At 43.1% G+C, this 17,948-nt stretch overlaps 1 protein-coding gene across 1 annotated transcript in view; it reads right to left on the bottom strand.

Moving 5' to 3' along the window:
- The window catches only part of LOC146196055 (myb-binding protein 1A-like), a 46,767-nt gene that overhangs the window by 3,936 nt on the left and 24,883 nt on the right, over nucleotides 1–17,948 (bottom strand). Inside the window, exons 17-29 of the mRNA XM_084598064.1 lie at nucleotides 17,674–17,883; nucleotides 14,669–14,741; nucleotides 13,215–13,345; nucleotides 11,507–11,646; nucleotides 10,541–10,712; nucleotides 9,017–9,089; nucleotides 8,154–8,203; nucleotides 7,936–7,968; nucleotides 6,991–7,064; nucleotides 6,672–6,720; nucleotides 6,420–6,536; nucleotides 6,254–6,319; nucleotides 1,475–1,582 (exon numbers count right to left, since the gene is read on the bottom strand). Of these exons, the coding sequence (XP_084454190.1) occupies nucleotides 1,475–1,582; nucleotides 6,254–6,319; nucleotides 6,420–6,536; nucleotides 6,672–6,720; nucleotides 6,991–7,064; nucleotides 7,936–7,968; nucleotides 8,154–8,203; nucleotides 9,017–9,089; nucleotides 10,541–10,712; nucleotides 11,507–11,646; nucleotides 13,215–13,345; nucleotides 14,669–14,741; nucleotides 17,674–17,883 (1,296 nt within the window). The remainder of the gene's footprint in view (nucleotides 1–1,474; nucleotides 1,583–6,253; nucleotides 6,320–6,419; nucleotides 6,537–6,671; nucleotides 6,721–6,990; nucleotides 7,065–7,935; nucleotides 7,969–8,153; nucleotides 8,204–9,016; nucleotides 9,090–10,540; nucleotides 10,713–11,506; nucleotides 11,647–13,214; nucleotides 13,346–14,668; nucleotides 14,742–17,673; nucleotides 17,884–17,948) is intronic.

The raw sequence follows: 17,948 nt of genomic DNA, 5'->3' as shown, positions 1-17,948 counted from the left end.
TCTAAAGCTAATTTCAATTCAGGAAAGAAGCAAAATGACACTTGGCCCAAAAGTTAAATTTTCTGTCTAATTGGTCCATTGCATTTATCTTTTGCTTAGGTGATGGTTTAAAAAAAATAACCCCGCACCACTGAAATACAAGAAAAGCACTACTCCGCATAAATATAAAATAATTAATTCAATTGATAATTAAAATTAATTAGAACAATTAAGGAATCAACTTCAGTTGTGCTGTATTGCTTTATCTGTAATTTCTGCATCCCCTTGTTGCTGTCCCATACTGAGGGTAGGGCACCAGTGAAGTTTATTTTATGCAAAAGAATGGGGTTATGGGTTCAAAACAAATTGACAGCCTTCCGAGAGGCAAGGATTACCTAACAAAGCCATTTTATGCATGGTGTGCATAAACAACTGAACAATGAAACAGCTTCCTTTATATATGTGAATGGCATAGTGCGTGGTGGGCTGCACTAAATAACATGACGGGTGGGCAGGGCTATTTAGCTATTTATAGAAATGCAGCTGTTATGCTTTTAGCCCCTCATCCATTTGAACCAGTCTCTATTGCACACCACATCTACAGGTATCTAAACCGTTTAATCCTTCCACGCTGACTGGAATGTTGCAACACAGTTAAACTGGTCATCAACGTTGGAAAAAAGCTCTTGGGTGATCAATGCGACTTATGTGAAGGGGGGTGCGTCAACAGGTGGTCTCCAATTTCATGAGTGATCCCCATTCACAACTGAATTCATTTACACCAACTACAATTTAGACTTAGGCTTGACAAATTAATTTTCTATGTATGTCTTGCAGTTCTTTGACTCAAATTCCAATTCTTTCGATTTCACATGAAGCTTAGCAGTGTCTGACCATGACTGGCCAAAGTAATATTTGCCTTACATATTTGAAAGAGACTGATAACTTGCGGCAATACATAATGAAATCAATGTGAAAAGGGGTAAACGCTGCCTTGAGTTTACAAAATTAGACCCAGTTCCACAAGTTTAAAAAGAAACGAACAGAAAAATGCATAAAGCAAGAATAAATAACACTATCCATGAAAACTTTGTTATTCAAAGCGTTTTCACCACAGGACTGAATTCATTTACACCAACTACAATTTAGACTTAGGCTTGACAAATTAATTTTCTATGTATGTCTTGCAGTTCTTTGACTCAAATTCCAATTCTTTCGATTCCGACTACAATTCCAATTTTAATTCTAATTGCGAACCCAGTTCAAATTAAATTTACAATTCCAATTCGGACTAAGTACAGAAGTGTCATCATGCATCACACATTATGCCACCTCCCTCTTCAATTCAGCCAGTTCTCCTTCCCATCTGCACATCTGCTAGCCTTCCCTCCTCTTCTGCCACCAAAGTTACCCTCTCCACACACTGAGTGACAAATGTGCAAGCAAGTACCGTGTGTTTACAACAAAATAAATCTGAAATAAAGGTGTACTTTACCTTCGTGCCAATGTTGGTGCAATGCTTGGAAATCAGCAGAAGCAGGTCACATAGCTCGACAAGGAGGTGGAACTTTGGCTCCTGCTTGCCTGCCATCTCGCACAACAGCTGCAAAGAAGTGCACTCGTAAAGACAATGGGAAAGCCAGCAGAGAAGAAAAAAAAAGGCAACAGCACAACACACGGCTGAAGCAGACAAGAAAACAAGCTTTTGTTCACTCTTTTGCTGATTTTCGTCTTGTACCATGCATCAACAACCTGTTTCCTTTAGCCTTACATATTTGAAAGAGACTGATAACTTGCGGCAATACATAATGAAATCAATGTGAAAAGGGGTAAACGCTGCCTTGAGTTTACAAAATTAGACCCAGTTCCACAAGTTTAAAAAGAAACGAACAGAAAAATGCATAAAGCAAGAATAAATAACACTATCCATGAAAACTTTGTTATTCAAAGCGTTTTCACCACATGACCTTGTGCTGGAGCATAAGTGTACTGACATTTCAAAAGTATTTAGTCTTTTTCTTGAAGCAAATTTATTTTCTACAACCAATAGTAGTTCTCCGATGGATCTTCTACTGAGAAAAAAAAGTTTGTTACATTGAAGAGCAATGATACCGCCACATTGACTACTACATTGGTGCAAAAACTGCAGTTGCGATAAAATGATAATGCATACCATTGTCAATACCACACGAAGTCTCAAAATAATTTATAAGCACAAGGAAATAATGGAGCTTTCTGTTATGTGCTGAAGACATTTGCTAAAGTAACTCTGTTTAGGAAAAAGATCATGCGCACAACATAAAAACAGCCACTGCCCAGGGACTAAGCACAAAATTCTGTTGAGTACCAAGCCATTTTGGAATCTAAGGCAATACGCAGCTTAAATTCATGACAAGCAAATCAAGAAAGTAAATGTACCCTTTAAAGGCTGCATGGAGTTAGCATGTTGTAAACTGAGAGATAAATGGCAGTCCACTTGGAATAGCACATTAAATAACAAGCTTCACTTAGCCAGTGTTGGGAGAATGGAGATCATGCACCCACCAGGAACTTTTAAAAAAGTTATTTTGTCCCATTTTTGCATAGGACACACACCTTACACATAACTTTGCACTAACAAAACAAGGCAAATCCCTATGTGATATATGTGAAGACAACCTCACTGTAAGCCTTCTCTTATACTCGTGTACAGAACATAAGAAACATTTTACACAATTTTACAATGAGCACATTCCTTTTCATCCTGCATTGGTGTTAGGTGAAAATGTCCTTGTCGACGTGTCCTAGACATAAGCAAATAAGGAAATAAAAGGGGGAAATATCCAAAAACAAACTGCAGATCAGAACAATTGCAACATACAAATACAGTGAAAGCTCGTTAATTCACAACTCGTTAATTCGAAATTTTGGATAATTCGAAATAGTCATCGTGGTCCGGTCCGCAGTGCATAGAAGTCTATGCGCGTAACAGCTCGTTAATTCACTCAAAAATTGGCGCCGCCACCCATAATTCGAACTGCGCGCCGCCAAGCGGCGCTGTTAAAAACCATCGTTGGAAGCTTTCACGGCAGAACGATAGATGGCACAACCATCGGGGCGCCGCTAGGGTGCTGGAACAAGTACTAGACAGTCTTTCCTGCCGCGACTCCTTCGAGGAACGATGCTTTAGTGTTATCGACCACGGTTTCGTGTTGCATTTCGTGAGCCCTCGTTCTGCACGCCGCTTGTTGTGAGCTTGTGTCCGCGAGATGTGTTCGCGTGGGAAATACTGTGCCAAGACGGTGAAGGAGAAAGTGGCTATTTTACGCGAGGTGGATGAACGGAAGGCCAGCAAAGTGGAAATCGCGAAAAAGCACGGGATTCCACCAAGCACGTTGTCGACGTACGTCCGAAATAGGAAGGCCATCGAGGATGCCTATGAAGCCGAAGATTTCGCCAGCAACAGAAAAAGGCTTCGGTTAGCCAAGTATCCGGAAATTGAGACCGCTGTGATCACGTGGGTGAAAGAAATGAGAAGCGCTGACATTCCACTGAGCGGCCCAATTATCATGGCGAAGGTGGCCGATTTCGCCCTGCGCTTGAATGTGGAAGATTTTGTCGCCTCCGAAGGATGGTTTCACCGCTTTAGAGACAGACATAATCTTGTCTTCCGGGTGTTGTCTGGAGAAGCCAAAGAAGTGGATGCAGAAACTTGTGCCACGTGGCGAAGCGGTGCTCTGCAGCAGTACTTAGAAAGCTACTCGGCACATGATATATTCAATGCTGATGAGACGGCTTTGTTTTATAAGCTCCAGCCCGACAGAACAGTAACATTTAAAGGGGACAGCTGCGCTGGCCGCAAGCGAGGCAAAGAGCGGATTACTGTTCTGGTCACCGCTAATATGACCGGGACGGAGAAGGTCCCTCTTTTTGTTGTCGGCAAGGCACATAAGCCTAGATGTTTCAAGAACATTAGGACGCTGCCGACGGAATACTCCGCCAACAGCAAGGCGTGGATGACGGGCAAATTGTTTAAAAAATGGCTCTTGAAATTCGATCGGAGGATGGAGGTAGGGAAGCGTCAAGTTCTCCTCATTGTGGATAACTGCTCGGCACACAAAGTCGACGCCGAGCTGAAAGCCACAAGGCTCGTCTTTTTGCCCGCCAACACGACTGCGGCCTTGCAGCCGATGGATCAGGGGGTGATCAGAAACATCAAATGTTTCTATAGGCGCCACATGATCGAGCGCATGACTTTGTGCACTGGAAACCAGAAGACCAGCACCATCACATTGCTCACAGCAATGCACATGTTGGTGCGTGCATGGGAGCAGGTCACGCCGTCCACAATTGCAAACTGGAAACTGCTTCCACCACTGTGGCTTTGCTGCCGGAAGTATGAAAGAAAGTGGCGACGATGGGAGTCCGGAGCCTCTGCCTGCGGCTGTGCGTGCTGTGCTGCAGGACGTCAGTTTTGATGATTACGTTGGAGTAGACAGCGATGCAGCAGTGTGCGGTGCCCTAAGTGATGAGGACATTGTCGCTGAAATTGTTGGGGAGCAGTCTGTCCCAGAAGAGGCAGAAGACGAGGACGACGACGAGGAGCAAGAGCCCGTGTGTCCATCCGCGGCAGAAGTTATGGGAGCGCTGAATGTCGCGCGCCTTTTCTTCAGCTTTGAAGAGGGGGAAGAAGACTCCCTGCGTCGCATTCGCATGCTAGAAGACCGAGTGAGTACGGTAGCCCTCAGAGAGAAGAAGCAGAAGATAACAGACTTTTTTGCTAAATAAATGTTTTTCGTGCCCTCCGGGCATCAAACGCCTTCATTTTTGCTCACTTTCATTAGTTCGAATTTTGGTTAATTCGAACTGGCCTGGCGGCCCCGTGGAATTTGAATTAACGAGCTTTTACTGTACAACAAACGGGCACTTAATCCCGTGTTTTGCACATGACTTACTCAGCTGCTTATGCGCCATTAAACCAATCAAGACACAAAATTATTTATAGCTATGGTTATGTTTATATTCTTGTTTCCCAATTTCAATATGCAATTGTGACTACTCTAAATTTTCCCTCTTTCAAGCATGGATTTAGGCCATATTTATATGAGATGGTTCATGAAACAACAAACAAAAAAAAAACTGCTAAAAGTCTTCTAGACCTAGTTACATAAAGTGAAAGCATGTCGCTTGCTGACGACGTTGCAAGGTCTTCTGCGTAGCGTTACGAAATGGCCCAGCTTTGCTTGGATCCATGGCAAAACGCACACTGCCTAGGCAAGCGGTACTCGCCTCTTTAAACTGTGGCCAAGCGGGAGAGCACATGCGTGGCAGCTTCGGTTGCACGGCGGAAAGAATGTGTGCGCCAGCCGCAGAATCACTGTGGCGAGTTTCCCCTGACTAATCGAAGGTCAATCATGAGCTGTTGCTGACCTCGGCTTGAGGTGGCGTAGTGAAGAAGCTTTTGCTTCAAAAGATATGACGAGCAATATTATTTAATGTGCTTGAGCCAAATGCAAATTCAGTAACCCAGCACTTTGCTTTTCACATTGGTCTCAGATCGCACATATTCATTAGGATACAGTCATAATCTACCAGATTACGTGAAAGATCACCTGACATAGAAATAAAACCCTGCTTTAACCACGCAGGACGAACCTGCTTGCATGACCTAGGAGTATGTATCTGATTTGGGATCCGTGGGTTCCGGTAGGTTTGCTACTCAACAATGTTCCTCAATTTGGCAGCTCCTGCCAGTTTGGTCCAGACATGTGGTCTCGTGAAATCTTCACATAAACCGCAGATATAGATGCGAGCATGTCGCGTGACAGCGTCACTGCTACACGAGCCTGGACGCTTCAGACATCACACAACGGCTAAATGGGTGAGTGGAACCTCCAGAGCTTGTGCACTAAAAGCTGCCTTTGAAATCCCTCCATACTGCTCTCAATGTCACCAATAAGAAACTGCGTACAGCAGGATTCTTGAATGTTTAGTGCCTCTCAAACCTTGTGCCATCTACCAGGCAGTGTGTGACAGAGGAAAAAAGAGCGCGAAAAATCTACACAAAGCCATGCCACTTTTATTGGCTGCATTTTCAAATCTGTGGAACAGAGATAGAATTGTGCAATAGATGAATGCGTTGCAAAAACTACTGATGCCTCATGAACAACCCATTATAGAGACAATCTGCCAATCAACAGCACCAACTTGCACGAAACATTTTACTATATATATTCCCTCATGCAATCCATTATGCTAGAGGCGCTACGGCCAAGACGCAATAAGTATGGCTTACCTTTATAGACAGCTCACTTAGTGTGTTCATCGCTGGGGATAATTGGTCTCTGGCACTATGGTCCACCTTGAATGACAGGTATTGAAAAAGAGCAGGTTCAGAGCCAAAATACTAAGCAGCGCAGATGGAACACCTGCTGTGCCGTGGCTCCAGGTTTCCAGCTTACCTGCACTATCCGGAAAGCAGCAACGAGAAGGCCAAGAATGTGCAATCGCTTGTAGTTGCGCTCAGCACAGTCCGTTGCCCGTTGCGTGAGGTGCTCGATGAAATCGTGACAGTGCTCCTGAGGTAAGAGACAGGAAATTTCTCAGGATTCGCCTTGTCTCAGATACTTCAGCAGAAAAACTTCATGCTGCTTATGGTCAAATAAATGAAACGTGGGGTTAAATGTTCAAGAAATAGAAACAAATGCACTCACCGGAAATGTTTCCATAAGCTTAACGAAAAGCTGTGGGCTGACATGAGAGCTATAAAAAAAAAAGAGAAAGAACATGCATAATATCCATAGGATTAGGCTAAACTGCTGTTTCCTTAAGTGCTCGCACTGCAAAGGTGCCGAGGCAACGTGTCTCAGGATTGCTACACAAAAAAATAAGGCCTCAGAAGGGAAGAAAGCACACTGAATTGAAGATTCAATAAATGAGCAGGAACATGTGTAGTAAAACAAATCACGGTAAAAATTAAATGAACACTAAGCTGTCAACGCTGCAGACAAGCCCAAACAACAAATGGCTTACTTTTCATCCAAGTAGGAGTTCAGCGTCTTCATGTACAGTGGCATATACCAGCGCTTGTCGCCCTTCTTGATATTCTAAACAAATGAGAAAAGGAAGACAGAATTTTCACTTGGCCATTACCAGCTTCGCTTGCAGAGGTCACATCAAAAATGTAGATGCTTGAAGAAATGGAGGTGAAGAAGCATCTACCATATCCTCTGTGGCAACCATTTTCAGGTAACTCAGTTAACCTTTTGAGCCCTTAAAAATTTCTAGGAAGCACTTCTTAACAGTTTACTATCAGAAATTAAAAATGCTAATTAGCATGAATATGTGCATGCCTAAGCAAAACAAGCATATTAAGAAAAGCATATTTCATCAGCTAGGTCATTCAGTTTCAAATTAGCTTACTGTGGTACAGGATACACTGAAAAGAGATGGCAAAGTAAATATATACAATTTTTTCTTTTCAACATGGAAATACACTACTATATATGTGTATACTGCAAACTTGCAATTGCAACCATTACATGGTGTGATTACATAAAGTGTCAATGAGTTTTCCTTCAAAACACTGCAAAACCACACTAGTTCAGCTAACTTCACACACAGATATGCCAAATAAAAGTCTGAGGTCAAGGTGGATAAACAGGTCATGTACAGACACCAGAACTTGGTCAACAAAAGCAGTTCGAAATTCAAGTACATGCTGCCAACAGGGCCAGCCTATGCCCACTAGACAAACAAACTAAGCAGCAAATAGCTGATAACCAGCATACTAAACGGTTAAGGTAGGCCTCTCATTCTGCTGAAGCTGGCTGCTACATTCCAAGGAATCTTTCCAAGAGTCACATCACATATCCACTCTGACATCCTGAACACAAACAGTGCTGTAAGAGAGACGCACAATGAAGATATACGTCCAAGTAATGCAAAACTGAAAGAAAAAAGTGAAAATGTACCTACCAATTCACTGCAAACCTTCTTGTGGCAACGAATCTGTGAACGATGTTAAATGAAGAATTAGAACCAAATACAGAACCATTTATCAGAGAGGTGCATTCATTACACCAGTTCACCATGCCACTATGCACAGGCTCAGCAAAACAGCACTGCAGTGCGGGCAATTAACTATTCGTTAAAAATATGAGCTACCCTTTCCTGTTCCCAAGCCTTGTACTTACCAGGAATGCACACAGAGCACTGAGGGAGTTCTTCATTGCAACGTGAGAAACTGCAAAAGAAAGGGGATCGCAAAAAAATTACAAATGGGCAAAATTTGGGAATTTCTCTCTATACGGCACACTTTCACATACTACAGCAAAAGAGCAGCTAGAAAATGGTGTTTAAAGGTTGGCGGTAGAGTAGACGTAATAAAAACTATGAGAATGGAATGCGCTAACGATTTTATAAATGGATACAGCTTGCATTAGAGCTTAAAACGAGATTGAAATGTTATCTGGCATTGTTTATTTTTTTCACCTATGTACCTCTTTCTTAAAATCTGTAAGACACAGAGCCTGAATCGAGCATAAGAGTAGAAATGGTTGTGTCAGAACCAGGTCTAAATTATGTGCTTAGAGCAAAAAAATAGACTCATTATACACTCATTCCATTTTTTGTTTTCTTAGCGCTATAAAACTGCCATCATGAATGTTTCTTTTTGTTTACAAAAAAAAAAAGTTGTAAATCAATTGATTCTAGTTCCAGCTATGTAAAAGGCACTGATTAAAATCTGGGAAATTTTGTTAGCTTATACTTTACAGTTTCTAAGAAAAAGGTACCTAAACCAGCAAAAATGGTTGAAAATAAAAGGATGCAAACAAAACCACTGAAAACGCCCAGCTTTCTACTCGGCTGGATCAAGGAAAACAATCAAAAACATTTTTGAAGCTGCGTGTATCCGAGTGCAATATGTTTTTTGAAAGCTGAAGAAATGTGGATCAGAGGATTCAAAAATCTGAAAATGGACTTTTTCCTGACAAAACAAAAATTCACCCAACCTTAAAAAAATAATGCTGGCTTTGACGTAAGACTTTGTGCTCACCCAGCATAACTTGCTCCATGACGGTCGAAGTGAGAGACTCTAGATCACTCCGCACATCCAAAGTGACACCGAACTGCAAAGAAGGTCAACAGAATGATGCTGCTATATGACGAAACATGGCCTGGCGAAGCAGGATTAGGACGGTACCCCTACAACACTCTTTTGACACAGCCAAAAGAACATTTAAGTACATAACATGTTCTCAACTTCTGCTCCAGGTTCAACATCCCTACGTGCTGTGCGATGTCAGTGCACGTTAAAGAACCCCAGGTGGTTGAAATTCCCGGAGTCCTCAACTACAGCTTCTCTCATAGCCTGAGTCGCTTTGGAACAATAAACCTCACAAAACAAACAAACCAACTAGTGTGATAGTACAATGAAACCCCACTGTTAGATTCTTGATAGGAATGCAAACAAAAGAGAGGCATAGTAGTTGAACAAAGCACGTGAAAAAATTTTACACTGATGTATGCTGCTTTGTTCTGCCTTATCTCTTGCGCAAGCACAACAGGGCCCTTTTTGATTTTGCAAGGGTTTGGCTGTTGCAATCTGCAGAATGCCCAAAACAACCCGAGACGACTTTTTGTCTGCCCCCGCAGTTACAGGTGGAAGGAATGCAGCAACGAGGGGAGTGTGCGTGTGTGGAGCGGCCAAGTTTTGTGTTGTTTCGGCGGCTGCCACTTCAAACCTAGGCAATCCTCGTTTACTGCAACAAGACAAACTGTGTAATTCTGGCAACAAGCAATAAGAAAATGTAGATGACGCAAACAAGAGCGCTGGGCCTCAGCCAAGTTTCACTTTTGTGCCTTCGGACGTTTACAGCTGACAGTCGGAACACAATTTACTCTGCCCGTAACCGTGTGCGGTGTCGGCATGGACGCATGAGCACTATGTGTGGCAGATGGTGCCGATTACGGTTGCAGCCAAGTGTTAACGGAGAGCAGATTTTCACTTTGGCCGGGTTATCATGGCCGTTCTTTACACGGCAGATGCAAGCTGTCAAAGAACCACCATTGCAGGGTCACATTTGTGACATACCATGTGAGAACAGTCCCACAGTTGTGATGCAACAGCTGAGTTTATAATGCACTGGCTTTTTCTACGGCAGCTAAGAGCGGAACTGGCTGGAGGAAATACGGCAGCCACGAAAACACAGCATCCAGAAACGTAAGAGTGGAGCTCTATTGTATTGCTGCTCTCACTGTGCCTATCCCCTTAATTAACCGGGCAGTATGCCTCACTTTATCTCAGTTATGCACGATGTACTGGCAATTTATGTAACTGCTAATCTGATTCCTTCAACAATAACTTTCTCCTCTGCTATTAAAAAAAAAAAAGAGGTAAAATATCAGCATGAACATAAGCAGGAAGGGAGACAATATTTTTATTCTTCAAAAGAATGATATACCCTCCGGCTCACCAGCAGTTAGGATGCCATTTTAGTGCATGCAGAACTGCTGCGGTCAGTCACTGAAAAAACAAACAGCCCCAAAAAGAATGCCGAGCGGAAGTTGTGTGCCTCACCTTTCGCGTGCTACTAACGATGTGCAGGGTGTCAGCAATGACACTGAGGGCCTCGTGGCTGCTCCTCATGGCACCCAAAGACGATGCTTTGACCAGGGTCTCGGCAATCCTGACAAGGTGGTGTAGGGGTGCCACACCACTCTTGGCATAGCCATTCAGGAGGTTCAGGCACCTGCATGCAGCATCACGGTCACACGGTGTAAATGCGGTAAAGATTTGTAAATAGTTCTGTCACCGCACAAAGCATTAAGGAGGAAAGCCCCTATAGCAGCGCTGCTTACGGTGCCCACGCACCCGAAGCCACTAATGAAAAGGCGGCTAGCCCCAAACCCGAGCACAAACGTTCGCTCAGAAGAGGACAGGCCTAGTGCTCGACCAAGACAGCAGCATCATCGGTCTGCTCCATTAGCTGACCCTCCCCCACCTTTAATAAAGCGTGGAGGCCTACAATCAATGCACTGCCTTTCTTATCTACCTGCCTGGTCTTTCCACAGATCTCCAAACAAAGACACAAGTTCCAATGCAAAAATGGCACATCAGAAAAACTTGCTCGTTGCAGCATGCATTAGATGTGTCTACTTCAAATAGAGGTTTAAATTTTGCCTTTTCAGCTCCTGTTTCTTCTTTCTGTAAAATCAAGTTTGCCAACTGCACAGGTGGCAGGGAAATACGATTGTAACTAATAATAGGCTCATGCCCTGTCTAATAGCACTACTCAAATTAGAAATGCGTGGACAAGAAAAAACTTGCAGATGCATACACAACAATCCCCGAAAAAACCCTAACTACTACATGCCTGACTTTTTTTTCTTCTCATAAACTGTAGTCACAGTAAATACTTCTGCAGGGGCAACTTCTAAATGTATTTTCATAAACTCAAATACTACATCGCATATATTTCCTACAGGTGGATGAACCTATGTATATTCTTAAGACTAGTCAATCAGTTGGAACAGTCTAACATACCTTGTTTGAAAATGAATGTTCGCTGTCCGCTCCCTGGTCTTCTCCTTATTGTCAGGCCGGAGCCTACCACGAAATGCTTCAGCAATGGCCCCGTCCAGCTCAAACATTTGCTCATCTGTTGGAACCATCTCATCTGCATCCTGGAAAAAAAAAAGATACTAACCTCTTCAGCTCATGTCGACAAATATTCATCAGAAAATAGAGGTGAAAAATTAGACAGAAAAGACGTTAGTGCAGTAGAAGCACACTGACATGCAGCCAGCCGATAAGTTTTTCTGACTTGGTTACCACAGGAGCCTGAAGCCAGTTAAATACTTTCACATAGTATATCCCCATAGACATGGCCAAGTTTCATGCTGTCCCCAACATGTTATGTTGGACAGTGGACACAAAAATTGTGAAAAGCGATCACTGTATATCAAAAACATGCAGGAAAACAAAGCAAATCGCATGGTTAAGTGCACTGCCACGGTTTTGTGCCAATTAATGTCCAGAGGAATTTCGTACATGACAGGGTATCACACTACAATACATGATGACTGTCACAGTTCATGCTATATTGTCACAATATGCTCAAATCTGCAACCCACTCCTGTTGTAGTATGTAAATCTCCACAGGGGCTTAGTGATTTACATATTGCATACTGCATGGCAAGGCACTTACGAAATGGCAGTCCTTTCTACCATGTCCAACTAACTTTAACAAAATTAAAAAAAAAAAAAAAACATTAACAGCACCAGCAGCTCCTGAAATATGTGCTGATGGTACAAGCCACTGAACTTTATGAAGTGATTATGATTTGGTTTATAGGGTTTTTATCATCCAAAAGTAACTCAGTCTATGAGGGACTCCGTAATGAAGGGTTCAGGAAACTTCAAACACCTGGGGTTCTTTGAATGTGAACAGACATTACACAGTTACATGAGCACCTTGCTTCCCCCTTGCCAGTGAAAAGCGGCCACATTGGCCGAGATAAAGCCTGTGTCCTTCAGGTCAGCAGTTGAGCGCACCTTATCCACTAAGCCACTGCAGCGGAGCTGAAATGTTCATGTTATCATTTACCTGTAAGCCAAAAATTCAAACCCGCCTATGAATGTCCTTGACTAGATAGCTTCGTTTCACTGCTTAAGACCTCTTATAGAAAACATCACTATGAAATACCAATGTTACTGTTATTTAATTCCTAAGAATCATGTCTAAACATCACTATGAAATAACAATGTTACTGTTATTTAATTTCTAGGAGTCATGTATGTGATTGACTGCCTTATTCTTCAAAAAATATAACATAAAAATATGTGTTTGTAAAGAGATTCTCCTTGGTTGGCTGTTCTGTTATTCAGACCACTACAATTTAATAACATGTTGCCAAATTTGGCCCACTTAAAGGTGTTGCACATAACTGTCACGCTTATGGCTTGTGCCCTCCATGCAATAAGTTTACAAGGAATGGGCAGCATCTGTAAATAAATATTCTCTGAGAGTTCGATATAAGCAATAATTGATATATTCAGGGTCGACTGTAGTCTAAAGTGGCGCAAGTTAGTGTTTCTTCATCGAAATAATGACAGCCTGTAATGCGCAAAGCCGCTACGTACCTGCCTCTAAGACTTGATATCAATACACCCGGGCATACGGTTCACACAACCTACAATTTTTCTACACCAATTTGGAACAGGAAAAAAAAAAAAAGTATACAAAACATACCGAGTCATCTTCATCAGCTGCTGCACCTCCAAGAGCCGCTCTGAGCCTGGCCCTCAATTCCTCATCCGGATCACAGTTCTCTTCACTTTCTGCATCACTGGCTTCATCACTTTCTTCACTTTCTGTGCCATCTGCGAAAACAAGAAAACAATAAGATCTTACACACTGTTATCTAGTTGAATGCTTTCATTCACTTGATGTTTTAAAGGAGGTTTATGTTACACGTTTAAGTCCACCCTCTATGCTAATCAGACTACAATAAAGAACGATGAAAATTTGGGGCTCTTAAGCCAATATTATAACGCTGCACAGTTAATGGCTCTCGTTCACCAGTTCCCCTCGGATATCCTCGATCGCGTACATTCACTTTGCTGCTTGCTTAATCATTACCCTTTTAATTTGTGCCTCTATTAACCCAAACATGCTCGTTAGCGTACAGCTGTAAGCTACTGTATTACATAGAAGCCCATTTGGTATAGGCAAAAAGACCCGCTTTAACCAAGCTGTACAAAGGTGCCTTAGTAACTAAGCCCAGGGCCAGCATGTCTAACTCGAGATCCAAAGATCGTGGAAGGCTGCATTCTGATCTCACCCTCCCATCCCAAAGATGAAGCTGGAGTTTGCAGCGTCTGCCAATATGTGGTTTCGTTATGCCACACAACCCAACGGCCAGTCAATGCCTGGCCATGTCACCTGCCCATTGCAACCTGCCACAGGCATACCCATGATTTTTCGTTTAGAACACCAATGCAGGATTGTCTGGAGAACGAGGTCTTTAATGCTACCGCATTAATAAACTTTAGATACCTAACAGAACAGTCACTACAGTATGCCCCTGCTTAAATCTATAAACAAGGTGGCCTAGTGGTTAAGCACTCGCCTTGCATTCAAGAGCTACTCAGTTGTCTGGTTTCCCCCCCGACCTAATGCTTCGCTCCTCTGGGGTAAAATGCTTGGGAAAAGACCAAAAAGATCCCCTGGCCATACAAATGGGCTTTACTTACTGCACACGAATTGAAAGCTTCGATGCATAAATGATTTGAAGGAGAAGGCATCACTGACCCCCCCTCTCACCAACTTCAGCTTCCAAAAATGACTTCTAATATGCTTAAAAAAAAGTTACAAAATAAATAATAAAGCTTGCAACTTGATAAGCGTAACGGAGCTTTAGCTCTGGCAGAGTTCTTCAGTCCACATGCCACAAGACAGTTGTCGAGAGCAGAGTTTTCAAAATACTGGCCCAAGCCATCTCATTTAAAAAAGGAGACATAGTTAAATTAGGCCAGCCATTTCTGTGTGATTCAGCACAGAAACCTTGCTGCTGAGAAAGGCCCTCTGCCACTCTGCGAAAGCAGCCATCACAGGATATGCTGAGATGTTCTCTCCTGGAGCCTTTCAAGCATGTGGCACTAAAGCCGCAATGCCTCATATGATTGAAAAGCATAGGCCAGCACCTTCCACTTCTTCGTCGATATCGCTTCCTTCTTCTTCGTCTTCTTCATCACCGCTTTTTTTCGATGAAAAGACCTGCACAAAAAAATTGAAGTTGAAAACAAAAGTTTATGAAAGCAATTTTGAACCAAAGATTCAGCAGGGCAAGTGAACATTTTTAGTGAGCAGAGTAGTCAGTGGGATACACTGCAGGAAGTGCATGGTGCGAGGAAATGGTAGAGAAAACAGCAAAGGCTAAACACCGGGCATTACAATTCCCTGCTCCAGTTGGCCGCCTTGAAAAGAAAAACGTTTCTGACGTCTCTAATACAGTCCTTCCGATAGAAAGAGGTGTTTCATTGTCCTTGTAAGTAGTAAAAAAAATTCCCTTTTCACCAGCTTGACAAACCATATGACAAGAAACCTGATGCGACGAGCTTCCATATTTTTTACTATGCGAGCCTTCGATTATCAGCTACCAAAAGTCTCGAAAATGTGAGCAACTAACTATCCTAGATTTTGCTGCATGCCTGAGAAACAAAATGTGCAAGTGGATGTCATCATAAATATTTTTTATTCAATCATGTTAACACAACAGTGTTAATATTGTGCCAAAAATCAGGCATCTGTGTCAGTGTTGGTGTCAGCTTCAGTGCTGGCATCGACGTTGTGAGCGAAAAATCACATGCAAGGCGCTTACAGATGGTAGCTGGCAGCTGACATGGCCAAGCACTAATTTTTCTACAGTTTCTGTGTGACTTAAAGGGCCACTGTCCAGGGAAGGCACTTTTAAGAAAAGGAGCCCAGTGTTTCGATCAGGTACCGGAGATAGTCTGTGCAAAATTCTACAGCGACACGCGCGCCGCAAAGCATCGAAAATACAATTCAAAGCTCCCTCATGCTCTCCTTTGAGAAGCCAGCTTCACCGCTCCCTGCGCTGGCCCGACGGGCCACGATAATGACGTACATACCGGGAACGACGTCAATTGGTCCGTCTCGCTGACTGACGGGAGAAGGATGGGTGTCTACCGCTCGCAGCGCGCTTTTCCCTCGCCACGGCCAGGCTGAATCCAGCGGCGCGCGCTCCCTCGACTGTTTCTTTTTTTTTTCGCGCTCGCGGAGAGCCACGCCCCACCTGCTGCCAAACGCGGAGGAGGAAGGGGAATTTGTATTGCGGAGGCTAGACGACCTCGGGCAGGAGAGTGAAAAACCTTTGCGAGGGAATGGAAGGAGAGAGGCATGACAGAATCGGGTGATTGCGGTGGCTGTAACTGCGTTATTAGTTACTCTTTTCAAAAACATTTTGCGGCCTTGCGTTCTAGGGGCGAAGTCTCACAGTCACCGGGGAAGAAAATATTTTCGAACGGAGGGTGGACAGTGGGCCTTTAAGGAGACCAGATGATATCAGAAAGTTGGGAGGCATTGTCATTCAAGTTTCTTATTTGAGGTGTGAAAGTGAAATAAGAATCGACCTTCTGGTGCTCTTGGATGCCAAGTCAGGCACGCTACTCATAGGCCACGCAGGCACGGTCATATGGCTTGATTAAAGTGAGGCTTTATATATCGAATGGTAGCCTATGCTACTGCATCATACCATTAAAAGCAGAGCTTAAATGTCCCTCGTACTTTATTTTCGGCACCAGAGGTAAGTCAAATAATCCAGCAAACTGAAATTAAGTGCTACCCTCAGTGAGTGAACATCAAGCCCACAAAGACATCCCCAACTCTTCATTACAAGCTTTGCCACATTGTGGAAGTTGGGAGAGTGTGAAAGTGTGCCAAATAAAACTGCACACTATTCTTCATTCTTAATTCAGAATCCATCTGCTACAGGCTTGCAAGCATTACATCAGATTTCCACAATCATAAAACACCTCGGAAGATCACTGAAAGTCAACAAATAATTTTCCTCAACAGATGAGGTGCAAATGCAACAGTGATGGGCACTGCCAGTGCGGCAGCCACATTACATTTTTCCTCTCTTATTTTGACTTGAATCTTGAGATGCTATGCACAGGTCTGTCAATACAGCACACTGTATGCAACAAGATGTACTGAGCAAGCTTCAGCATTTCAATTTTTTTTTTGCATTCTGTAGAATAGATTTTTTTTTTTGAGGGGGGGTTGAATCATGCACAAGCACACCAGTGTCATGCGCTATCACATGTATAAAGTACTTCCTAACTGTCGTTGCATAATGTGTGACAAGGGTTCAGTCCCTGAAGCTTACTCCATAATATTGTGGCTGGGACTGTACACTCATACAGCTGCAAACACACAATGATGCAGATAAAATGCTTCCAAGAAGAAGTGCTTATGTGTGCCTGTTTAGTTGCCCACTCTTTGTAGCTCACACGTTTTCACTTATGCTCCCCTAACTAACCTTCTAGTAAAGGTATGTACAACTGCTTTTACTGGTTTTCTTTCTTGCATTTAGTTTAGTTCTGTGTTGTGTGCTTAGTGGTGGCAAAAACAAGAGCTCATGCCTGTTATTCTGTACCAAGCATAGTGCATGAAATCGTACCTGACCAAATGCACTGACGTGAACATATTCAAACACAGGTATGAGCGGAAGTTTAAAGGTTCTGCTAAAAAAATACTACCTAACTTTCTCACTACCAAACAATAGGTACAAGCACGAATCAACCGCATAACTCTCAGCTGTGCCACACTTCATGTCACGAATACACTCCTATCAGAGCTTTATCATTATAACTTAACCCATCTACATGTCAAGTTTCTGCTTTGCAGACTACTGTTCAATGCTCTCACCTGAAGCTCCATTTTCGATGAGTGGAAAAGAAGAAAAAAACATGAGTTGGTGTTATGATGCACCGCACATCAAAGTCTTTTAGTATCTTGTTTTTGCTTTCTGTGGTGAAAACTTATTCAAGAAACGGTGTTTAGTTAGTTCCATTATCTATGTTTGGTAATCACCAGCCTCCTGTATAAGACAGAAACAGCAGAGATAACAAATAGAAAGATTGGGATTTGAGTTCATGACAGGGGAGTGGTGCCAGCAACTCACATCAAGCACCAGGGCAAGCGCTTCATCGGACAGGTGGTCATGAAGGAGCGTGAAAGTGGCCGTGGCAACGGCACGCACGTGCAGGCTCTGCATGGACAGCATGCTCAGCACAAGGTCCACCACCAGCTGGGTCCACCTGGCATGCCGATCTTCCTCCTCCGCCTTGGATGTCTCCTCTCCTAAAAGGTCTCGTGCTGAGTTGCACACATCCTGCACAAGATCCAGGAAGGCAAACAGCTTAGTTATCTGTTATGTTGTGCCCAGTACTAGGCTCA

The sequence above is a fragment of the Amblyomma maculatum genome, chromosome 3 (genome assembly GCF_055883805.1).
Source record: "Amblyomma maculatum isolate TAMU_Amacu chromosome 3, ASM5588380v1, whole genome shotgun sequence".
NCBI classification, from domain to species: Eukaryota; Metazoa; Arthropoda; class Arachnida; order Ixodida; family Ixodidae; genus Amblyomma; species Amblyomma maculatum.
Note: the sequence above shows the minus strand (reverse complement) of the source record. Positions and strands in the feature narration are given on the sequence as shown.